Genomic DNA, 11795 nt, shown 5'->3' with positions numbered 1-11795 from the left:
GACGCCCGCCTCAATCCTACGCCTGCGCTCTGTCTATAGCACTTTGGAGCGCTGCACCATGGGAAATGGCAAGAAGCCCTCCGCGTGTATTTGCTATCCCTCCGCCTCAACTCCAGCAATAGTCCCTGCCGAGAGCAGAGTCTGTGAGGTCCCCACAAGGTATGCGTAGACCCGCTACTTTTCTGAGAGGGAAAAAGAGGGAACAGACAAACAGGGCTATGAATCGAAACCGCTCCCTCCGGCACCAGCTCGAAGGACAATTGCAAAATGACGTCACTTCCGGAGCGGATGAGAATGCTTTATAAAGGATGTGCGGCGGTTTCCGGGTTCTCTTTCAGCCTGTATTTCAAGATGGTGAGTGGGATGTGGGGATAGAGCACGCGGACGAACGACTGGGCTCGTAGGCCCGCTTGAGCTTCCGGCCCTGAGGAGTGAGGCAGATACTGGCGGGGATGTGGGGCGCCTGGCGGTGTCTGAAAGGACAGCTTCCGCCTCGCTTAGCCGATTTATCCGCAGTAATCCCTAAACGGCTATTTGTGGAGAGCCCTGTAGTGTCACCTGGAATGCGAAGTGATGCGTGAACCTAGTGTGACGCTAGAGCTAGTGACGTAAGAGTGCACAGTTTGGGTGATGCCCAGCCCGCTCATTTGCTTCCCTCATAGACATCCGGGTAGCGGTACTTTACTATCTCCTCTAGTCTCCTTCCCTTTTTGGTTCTCTTTAGAAAGGGATTTTGAAAATGAGAAAGCATGGTAGTAGTCTAATTATTTTGTTTTACACCAAATGGGTAGGCTCGAGTAGTATCAGAAAACAGCTTTGTGGAAAGAGTGATGGATGTATGGAACCAGTGGAAGTGGTGAAAGCAAAAATAGTAGCAAAACTTAAACCTGCGATAAGCATGTATTTGGCGCAGTACAAATCATGATAATAAACGGAGGATCCTTAGCTGTTAAGATATGAATTGAAAGCCAGAAATCAACCAGTGCTTACGGCATTGCGTCAGCAAGTAAATCGGGCAGATTGAATAGCCTTACAGCCTTTCTCTGCTAAGGTTGTGCGTTTACCAAGTGGTCCTAGTCTTGCTGTATAAGACTGGAATTTGGTAAAGGATGCAGTATCAGGCGATGTGATGGCTATCCGCTTGCATAAAATGGGCACTCATGATTTGAGCACCTGCTCTCATAATGTGCACCCAGCCATCTCTCCTGGGCCTGTGCATTATTTAAATGAGGGGTTGTGCTAAAAAGGACACACTAGGGATAAATTGTGTGTCCTGGAACATTCAGGGCATTGGCTACTAGAGATGTGCAGCAGTAAAAGTTTGGGCATTGTTTTTGACCCACAGCAGGAAATTTCATTTTTCCCGTGGTTTGAGCTTTTTTTTTTTTTCAGGGGACCCCGATTTTCAGGTTAGTGCGCACTAACCCAAAAAATGAATTTTTCCAAAATTTCAGAAAAAATGCGTTTGTTTCTTGGGTCCTCCAAACCAGGATGAATTAGACAATTTTGTTGAAATTATCTAATTCGGCCAAAATGAATGCACATCCCTATTGGGTGCCCAGGAAGTGTCGCCGTATGCCAGTTAGGTAAGCAGATGCACCTGCTCACTGCCACTGGTTAGGAAAACATGCTCAATGGGCATCATTTTTCCTAACCTGACCTTGAGCAAGATTTGGGGGGGGGGGGAGTTTTTGTGCTGCTTCCTGTGGTGCCTCCTACTTAGAATCTGGCAACACTAAATAGGAGGAACGATGGAAAAGCAGTATTTTGGGGCTGGTGTTAAGTTTTCTGTGTTAAAATGTACACATTGGGCACATGGTAACTTTTTTTTTTTTTTGCATCCGGGTAATAACTAATAGGCTCATCTACATCTGTTTACATGTGATCAGCGCCAGGGCGAGCTAGGCCTGTGCCTAGGGTGCTGCGATTTAGGGGGGGGCACCATGGCAGGTGGCAGAATTTTGAAAGGGCAAAAAATGCCCTTTCAAAATTCTGCCAGCCCCTGACTCCCCCTGCCTCTCCCCCAGTGCCATCCTCCCGATGCCCCCCCTTGTGGTCCAGCGGAGAGCCCGGGAGCGATCTGCCTCTCCCGGGGCCTTGGCTGCCACTAAGCAAAATGGCGCCGGTGGCCTTTAGACCCTACCATGTGACAGGGGCCAACCAATGGCACCGGTAGGCAACTTTCTTTTAATAGACTTAATATTCTGTCAGTGCTACTCACTTTTCTGTTTTGTCTTCAAAACAGACCAAGAAGAGAAGGAATAATGGCCGTGCCAAGAAAGGCCGTGGACATGTGCAGCCCATCCGCTGCACAAATTGTGCTCGCTGTGTCCCCAAGGACAAGGCCATCAAAAAATTTGTCATCAGAAATATAGTGGAGGCAGCTGCAGTCCGAGATATCTCTGAAGCCAGCGTCTTTGATTGTGAGTGTTCTTATTACCAGTGTGTGGACTTACCAATGCAAAAAAGCTGCTGTGAGACCTTAAACAGAATCTGTGCTGTTCCTTGCTACTGGCAGAAAGATGACCTTACTAGAGAGAGATTAAGCAGATATTTTTTCCTGGCTGTTCACCATTCCTCTTATTTCACCTTGATGTTTAAAAAAAAAAATTATATATATATATATATATATATATATATATATATATATAATCTGCTTCATCTCTCTCTAGTAAGTAAAATATACATATACATTTTTTTTTTAAACATCAAGGTGAAATAAGAGGAATGGTGAACAGCCAGGAAAAATGAGGGATCTTCCTCATTTGGGGTGCAGCTTCTTTAGGTGAGATGGAATAGGTATCATAAACTTGTCTGGGTGATCTACAGCCAGTCAGCATTTTAGGATATCCACAATGGATATTTATGAAAATTACATACACTGGATCTCCTATATATGCATGTTGTATGTGGATATTCTAAAAAGCTGGCTGGCTGTGAGGTCCCCAGGGGATGATTTGGGAATCCATGAGGTAGTTCTGGATGCAGACTCAAATCCTGAGACCTCAATTGGTAAAATAACCTTTAGCACCATGGAACAGTACAAAGAGGGCCATAGCACCATCTAGTCTGCCCAGCAAGTTTCTTACAGTAGTAACTGCCGCTCCGTGCAGGCTACCCCAATCCTTATGTTGAGTAGTGATATTTACAATCAAAACCAATCTGTTACAAAATTACTGTCAACATTTTTACAGGTTGAGCAGCCTTCGTGATAATTCAGACAGTGTTGCTTGAACATGCTTTGCTTTTGGACTTGGCCGTAGAAGCAGGCCTGCACTTTTTTTAACATATGTATCAGTACCCCGGACTGTAAACCTGGGGCCCAGCGTTGGCAGTAGTCTCGATCTAGTTCTTCCCCCCCCCCCCCCCCCCCCCCCCCCGCCTGTCTCTTGGTATTGAAACTTTGTGTGTGTGTTGTACTCGTGCAGTTCAGACGATAGATACCTCAGACATAAGACATTCCAGTCTTCATAATAAAGCTTAAATGCAGTTGAAAGATCGTAATGTGAAAACATGATTGCATGCTCAGATGAAGATGGTGTTGTCTGCAAGTTCAGCTACTGCAGTGTCTATTGATATTTTCTTACCCTCTAGCATATGTGCTACCCAAGCTGTATGTGAAGCTGCATTACTGTGTCAGCTGCGCCATCCACAGCAAGGTGGTGAGGAACCGCTCCCGGGAAGCCAGGAAGGACCGCACTCCACCACCCAGGTTCAGGCCTGCTGTATGTATTCTGACACATACATATTCTGTTTTCAAAGTTCAATGTAGGCTTAGAAGCACTAGGTGAAATTGAGTAGCTATATTTGTAGCTATAACATTTGATGAATTCTAACTTACCAAGCATGTCATTTTTGTAAATTTGAAAACAGGAGCAGTTACAAAGGGTTAAGTCTGCATGAGGCATGAAGACTTTAAAATCCATCTTGGAAGCCCAAATAAAATTTTCTATAAATTAAAGTTCATGGCTAAATGGTGCTGTGAAACTGACCATCAAAGTCAAAAAGGCATCTGTTAAAAAATGGAAAACAGGACCTAATGAGGAAAATAGGAAGGCACATAAGCACCGCCAGCTTAGATGACAACAAAATATTTAATAAAGTGGCCAAGAGTGTTTCAAGAGACAGACTTGCCAAAGTAGTAAAAGCTAATACAATTTTTTCAAATGCATTAGAAACAAGAAACCTGTGAGGGAGGCCATTGGATGACTGGGGAGGGTGCTCAGAGAATAAGGCAATAGAAAAATTAAAGCAATTTTTTCTTTGGTCTTTATTTAGAAGGTTAAGATAGCCACACCTAAGCCATTCTTTGTAGATCTAGTTTCAGAGGAACTGGATCAAATTGACAAATTAAACATTAGCAAATCACCAATACCTGATGGAGTTACCCCAGAGTTGTAAAGCAACTCGAAATATAAAATTGCACACCTGCTATTGGTAATGTATAACTTAGCATTCAAATCTTCTTCTATAATTGAAGACTGAAAGGTAGCAAATATGGCCTTTTTTTGTAGGGTGACCCAAGCAATTTCAGACCAGTGAGCTTGACAATGGTTCTGGGTAAAATGGTAGATGCTATTAAAAAAAACCGATTGGTCATATGGCTAAATAAACATGGCCTAATGGGGAAGAGCCAGTGTGAATTTAGTAAAGAAGTCTTGCATTCCTAACCTGTTAGAATTCTTTGGTGCGAATAAGCAATTGGATAAAAGTGAGGTAGTATATTTGGATTTTCAGAAGGTAGTTAAACTCCCTTTAGTTTTCAGAAAAATCAGTTTCATGGGATAAACAATGTATTACTGCGGATTGGTAACTGGTTAAAAAATGAGTAGAACTAAATGAGCCATTCTCCCAATGGGGAGAGTGGTGTGGCCCTGGGATCGGTGTAACTTATTCATGAATAATCTGCAAAAGAGCAATGAATGAAGTAATCAAGTTTTGTAGATGACCAATATTCAAACAGACTGAGTTAGGGACTTCAGAATTACTTGCAATATTGGGGAACTGAAATTTAATGTGCACAAGTTCAAGGTGATATACATAGGAGAAAAAATAATCCTTAAGTGTAGGTAAAGTATGCTAGGTTCCATATTAGACATCACTACCCAAGAAAAAGATCTTGCGCGTCATTGTGGACAAAATGTTGAAATTCTCTTGCAGCGGTCAAGAAAGCAAATAGAATATTAGAAATGATTTGGGAAGGGCACTAGCAATCCATAGTTTGACTGCATCTTGAATATTGTGTGCAGTTCTGGTTGCCCCATGTCAAACTTCTAGCGGTACCAGGAAAAGTGCAAAGTTATCCAAGGGCTCGTTCTATGAAAGGCCAACCAGGTTCTTCAACGTGGAGAAGGGATGTGATGATAGCTTTATAAAATCATGAGTGGGGTGGAACAGATAAATAATTATTTACCCTTTCAAATAGTATTTGTACTAGGACACTCCAAGAAAATAGCAGGATTTATAACACATTGGAGTGTTTCACTTGGTGCACAATTAAACTGTGAATTTGTTGCCGAAAGATATGGTCAAGGCAACAAGTATAGCAAGTTTAAAAGAGGTTTGGACACTTTCCTGTAGGAAGGTCAAACAATTTAGTGAGGTGGACTTGAGTGCTGGGTGGGGAGTGGGCGCACTGCTTAATGCTTATAGAAAGAAGTAAACAGCAAGGAATTGGATCTGTTTGGGATACTCTGGAGGTCAGACAGGATGCTGGGTTTGATAGACTTTTGGTTTGACCCAGCATGGCTAATGTTGGGATCTTCTATCCCTTTGCACCCTAGCATTTCTCTGGTTCTTACCACTGCTTTGTCTGCACTATTTTCTCAACTTGAGATCAGATAGGATCACACAGGATCTTCCTCTTGTTTTGTACAGCTTAGCCCAATCCCTCTCTCCGGCTAGACACTGCATTCCTCTTCCTTGCCTTCTCTTTCCCCCTTCTACCTTCTCCTCTGTACCTCCGTCCCCTGAGCTTATTTATGCACATCAATTATATTGATTTATTTATATTTACTGTATTTTCTGTTAATACGAGTTTCATGAGTTTTGTTAAAATGAGTCTCTAGAGTTTTAGGTTACATTTAGTGTTTCTACTGTTAACTGGCCTCATTGTTCCATGTACCGCCTTAGAGCGAAATTGAAGTTTCATTGTAAACCGGTATGATTTGTACTTTTACAGGAATGTCTGTATAGAAAAAATAAAAATAAATAATAAATTTGAAACTGAGCCGACATTATCTAATGTTTCGCCGACAGGCTGTGTCAAGGCTCAAAACTATGCAAATAAAGAACAGTCAATTAAATTTTAGTTTCAGAGTAAGACAAACATTTTATATTCATCTTTGTTACCTTTATAAAAATTTCATGCATCCATGCAATTTCTTTCCAGCAGACCTCTGCTACCACATTGCTGAATGAAGAACGCTGGCGCACGTGCTCTTAATTTGTCCCTTCCACCAATCAGAAGTTGCCAATCAATTTTAAATCGTCTGAGCCACGAAATTTAAAAAAAAAAGTGTTCTAATTTTGAGCCTTGACACAGCCTGTTGGCGAAACATTAGCTAATGTCGGCTCTGTTTTGAATAAGCTTCCATGGCTTTCATATGAACAACCTTTCTCTGCAATTATCCATCCTGCCCCTGCTAAAGAGGAAATGTGGGATATAGACATTTGTCTGCATAGTTAGACGTTTTCAAAAAGTAAGAATAAAAAAACTCATTGCATAAGCTTTCACACCCCTTGATTCAATACTTAGTAGAAGCCCCTTTTGCAGCAATAACAGCCATGAATCATTTAGGATAAGTCTCTACCACCTTGGAACATTGGAATAGTACAGTTTTTTTTTTCCCCAATCCTCTTGGCAGAAGAGCTCATGTTCTTCCAAGTTGCTGGGAATTGTCTGTGGACTGCAGCTATAAAATGTATTTATTTGTATCCTGCGCCTTCCAAGGTTCAGGGCGGGTAACAGTACATACGTAAACATTTAAAATAGAATGTGTACAACAAATAATAGTAAAAGTAAGGGACAATGTATTGATTGGAGATGTAAGTAGGATTGTAGATGAATAAAAAAAAGATAAAAGTGATGGATTATTTGAGTACATTGTTTGAGGAAAGCATGTAAGAAAACCTTCAAAAAAAGCCCTTGTCATTAATAAAGCATAACTGCGGAGGGATGGTGTTCCATAAAATGGGGCCTGCTATGGAGAAAGCTTGATCTCTGGTACAGACCAGTCTTGTAGTTTTTGGTGAAGGAATTTGCAAAAGAAATTTAATTTGTTTATAGACCAAAGATTTCTGCATGGTGTGTAAACGTGTAGTGAAGCGGAGAGCCGGGAGGTGTTGCTGTAGCTGAGATTGTGAATAATTAAGGTTTTATATTGGATATGCCATTTTATGGGAGCCAATGAAGTTTGTAAAGAGTGGGGGTTATGTGATCGAAGATGCTATTATTGGAGAGCAATCTGGCAGCTAAATTTTGTAAGTTGAAGTGGTCTAATGGTGGGTTGTGGGAGACCTGAAAAGAATGAGTTGCAGTAGTCCAGGCTAGTGAGCATAAGTGATTTGGAGGATGGTACGAAAATGAATCAGATCTAGTATAGGTTTTGTGTGTTTTTTTTAGTAATCTGATTTTATTTATTTTATTTATTTAACACTTTTCTATACCGACCTTCATGGTTGAATGACAATATCAGATCGGTTTACATCGAATTGGGGAACTGTAACAAAAAACAATCGTTTGAACAGGAAGAGCAAAGTTACATTCAACAAGGATAGTAAAACTTGGAAGTGTAGACAGCTGGAAAGAAAGGCCTAAGAAGGCAATAAATAGAGTATAAACAATTGATGAATCAGAGGTAGTTAATTAAGTCCTTAAAGGTAGTACATAGAGCCATTGTTCATGAGATTGTTCGGTTGTCTAGTGTGTATCGGGGGGGATCTGAGAAGGCTTGGTGGAAAAGCCAGGTCTTAGGTTTTTTCCTAAACGTTAATAGGCAGGGTTCTATCCTAAGGTCTGAGGGGATATTGTTCCAGATAGCTGGGCCTGCTGTCGAAGGATCGGTCTTTGGTCGAGTTGAGGCGAGTGGCTTTGGTTGGCGGGGCTTGTAGAGTTCCTTTGTATACGTCTCTAGTTGGTCTGTTGGAGATATGGAGTCTGAGGGGGAATTCGAGGTCCAGATGAAAGTGAATGTGGATGGACTTGTGAATTAAAGTGAGTGATTTGTGAAGGATTCTGTATTTAACTGGGAGCCAGTGTAAGTTACGGAGGATGGGTGATGTGTTCTCCACGGTTGGTGTTGGTCAGGATTCTTGCTGCGGTGTTCTGTATCAACTGTAGAGGTTTGGTGGTAGAGCTAGGGAGACACAGGAGGAGAGTGCTGCAGTAGTCTATTTTGGCAAATAGCAAGGCTTGCAGAACTGTCCTGAAGTCGAAAAATAGTAGAGGTTTGTCTTTTTAGAACCTGAAGTCTGTAGAAGCAATCTTTGGTTATGGTGTTGATCATTTTCTTTAGGTTTAGGCAGTTTATATTTTGTGGAAAGTTTTTTTCTATTGGATTTGGATCTAGGCTTTGGGCCACTTCAATATAAACTTCTTGCTAAGCCATTCCATTTTTTTTTTTTTGGGCTTTGGACCATTGTCCTCCTGCAAAGTGAATCTTCCCCAGATCTGCCTGTATTTTGCACCATCCTTCTTTCCCTTGATCATCACAAGCCTCTCTTTCCATGCTATTGCAAAACATACCCACGACATAATGTTGCCACCACCATGCTTTACTATTGGGATGGTGTTAGCAGGATGATGTGCTGTTATGCCTAGCATTGAAACAAGAAAGATCTACTTTGGTCTCATCAAACCACAAAATCTCCCACAGGCATGCAGTGTCCCTTGAGCATTTCTTTGGAAACACTGTAGCACATCATATGGCTTTTCTTCACCAGTGGCTTCCTTCTTTCCATACAGGCTATGTTTGTAGTATAATCTTGAAATTGCTGAGCAGTCAACATTTTCCCCAGTCTTGCTTAGAGACCTCTGGCGTTCTTTAAAAGTAATCTTAGGCCTCACTGTAACCTTCCACAGTAATTTCTTTAAAAGATCAAGCCATCTGTCCATAGATGGACACAATCTTGATGGTGCTAAACTGTTTCCACTTTACAATGATGGACTAGACAGTGCCCAAGGGATATTTAAACACTGAAGCTTTTATAGCCTTCTCCAATCTGTACTTTCTGAATAATATCTTGGAGTTCTTTTGGCAGCTACTTTTTCAGCATGTTTTGACTGTTGCTTCAAATTCACGTCCTACAACAGCATGATTATTCATTCAGGGGTGGACACAGATGGGCTCTATTTAACATTTATGGACCTTACTAAGGCAAAGTGTTTTGAACTGGAGCTAATTTGGGGTTATGACAAAAGGTGTGAAGACTTGTGCAATCAAAACTTTCTTGTTCTTAATTTTTGGACTTTAATCATGTGAGAATTATGTAATGTGTTGTGAGTCAATGCCTATTTTCATGCATTTTGGTCTGTATTTAGACATAATGTGAAAAATGTGCAAGGGTGTGAAGACTTTGGCAATGTACCGTAGTGGTCTTAATGGTTCCCAAAAGCTATTCAAGAAATGCATTAAGTCTACTATAAAAGTATCACTTTCATTTTTGTGTGTGAACCTTTACTTCTGTGTATTCAAATGGATTAACACAGCAATCATACTATTTTACACAGTTCTGTCTAGACAGTGGTTGGTTCAGTTTTCAGTTTAATCTTATTTTTTTCTTTTCACAGGGTGCACCTCCAAGAGCCCCTCCAAAGCCTATGTAGGAAGATCAAGACTGTTCTGTACATTTTACAAAATAAAAGTCAACTAAATGGGTCTTTATTGCTGGTTGTGGTCTTGTGTGTAACTTGATCAGATTGGCTGCAGGATGATTCTGAAATAGTAAACTGCTGCCTCCTGTTGTGAGTGTGCATGCAATACTGACACTAACTGCTTCTCTTGTGTTTATGATGCCGACTGTGGCAAGGCTGACCTCGAGACCTTGTTACAAGCTTAATACTACAAATAGCCTTTTGGACTCTGCTTACTTCTAGGTTGGTGGGTCTTGGGATGCTGTGGCCAGGGTCACTGCAATAATGTAGGCATAATTACTTTCCATATACTACATTTATTTTTTATTTTTATGTGTTCTGAAGGAAAATGCCTTATGTCCCTGTTTTCTGTCCTGTCTGCCATATCCTCCCCATGTTGTACTCTAGGATCAGACGGTACTGTGGTAGGAGCTAGGATCAGTACCTGGGCTTGTGGAGTGGAAGGTCAGACATAGAAAACTGGCAGCACAGAAGCTGACTGCCACAGGGTATCTGGAGCTAACAGTTGTGCTCATAAGTTTACATACCCCTGGCAGAATTTGCAAGATGTGTAGCATTTTAAGAAAACATGAGTGATCAGACAACACAACTGTTAGCTTTAATTTGAAGCATTAAACATATTATGCATCACAGAACAGCACAATCACTAAACCATAGCAATAAGGGAAATATTGTCCTGTTCAAAAGTTTACATACCCTTGAATATTTGAGCTGATAATTTATACTCAAGTTGACACACACAGGTTGATGGCTATGAAGGCTAAGTATCCACACATATGCCTTGTTTGATTGTAATTAGTGTGTGATTAGTTTTAGTTAAACTCTGGTACATTTCATCCTGGGCTGCACTGAACGCTGGTTACTGAAGCATGGGGAAAGCAAAGAACTATCAAAGGATCTGTGAGAAGTAATTTCCTAGCGTGTAGCCAGATGGACTCAAGACCAATGGGGTTGTATGCTCCCCTGCTAGCAGATGGCTATGGAGTCAGGTTTCAAAGCTGACATCACCTTAGATATACCCCTGCAGTGACCTCAGCCCTTCAGTATCTCTGTCTCCTAGCAGATGTGGACCTGCTTTCCCTATCAGGATCGCAGTACTCTTTAGAAGAATTTACATTTAAATTGGAGAAAGATTGAGCCCTGCTCTCCTGCCCCAGTTGAGAATTCCTGAGTCTATTTCTGAGATCCCACAGAGGTGTGCCTTGGACTGATAACTGGTTCCCAGCATGGACTTTGCAGCTGAAAGGCAGCCAGTGCAGGAAGCAGAGCGTGGCAGTGACTGCCAAAGCCCTCTGCCCCCACAGCCGGAGACACTCTGTACTCAGCTGGTAAATTCTGAGCCCAGGTAAGTTTAAAAAAATAAATTCCTCTTCAGAGACGTTGGAGGGGTTTTAGTAAGACTTCCTCCGGTCTCCTTGCTCGGTGGTCCATACAGACATAGTTCCCGACCCACTGCTCTAAAGAAGTGGGCATCCAAACGGGTTGAGTGCCCCCCCCAGTGGGCTAGGCCCCATTTCAGGCTTAGCACTGCATGGTAGGCTGTGTTGGCACCATCTTGCACGTGGTTTTGTGCGCCTTGCATTGCCCTCCATACAGCATGGGTACGCACGGTGCGTGCAGGCTGTACACGTGCAACTACTTAGATGCAGAATTCCCGAGCGCACCTCACTGTGGCCCACTAAGGTCCCCGAAATCTGTGTGTACAAAGTATTCAAGCGTGAGCTGGCTGAATTCCCGTCTGCCATCTAAAGGCTCCGGCAGCAAAGAAACAAGCGCCATCCTCTCTCTGTGCTGCATGCCAAATTAGGGCTCCATATATGTACAAGGATCAGTCCAGAGAAGTGAGTTGTGTATCCCTACCAGCAGGTGGAGTCAGAGAACAATTAGAACTTTGGGCACTGCTACATAACGAGAGTGCCAC

The 11795-nt window shown here is 42.1% G+C and overlaps 1 protein-coding gene across 2 annotated transcripts; it reads left to right on the top strand.

The window, feature by feature from the left end:
* Positions 1–206: 206 nt before the first annotated feature.
* RPS26 (ribosomal protein S26) lies at positions 207–9884 on the top strand. 2 transcript variants are annotated; one of them, XM_029594756.1, is made up of 4 exons: positions 207–354; positions 2246–2423; positions 3595–3725; positions 9791–9884. In XM_029594756.1, exons 1-4 carry the CDS (start codon positions 268–270, stop codon positions 9824–9826), a joined length of 432 nt encoding a protein of 143 aa, XP_029450616.1. In that variant the 5' UTR covers positions 207–267; the 3' UTR covers positions 9827–9884. The 2 variants fall into 2 exon arrangements, with proteins under 2 accessions (XP_029450616.1, XP_029450617.1); XM_029594757.1 differs by lacking the exon at positions 207–354 and adding an exon at positions 734–752.
* The last annotated feature ends 1911 nt before the right edge of the window (positions 9885–11795 follow it).

This window comes from Rhinatrema bivittatum, chromosome 3, assembly GCF_901001135.1.
Source record: "Rhinatrema bivittatum chromosome 3, aRhiBiv1.1, whole genome shotgun sequence".
In the NCBI taxonomy this organism is placed as follows: Eukaryota; Metazoa; Chordata; class Amphibia; order Gymnophiona; family Rhinatrematidae; genus Rhinatrema; species Rhinatrema bivittatum.
This window is presented reverse-complemented; position numbering and strand designations above follow the sequence as displayed.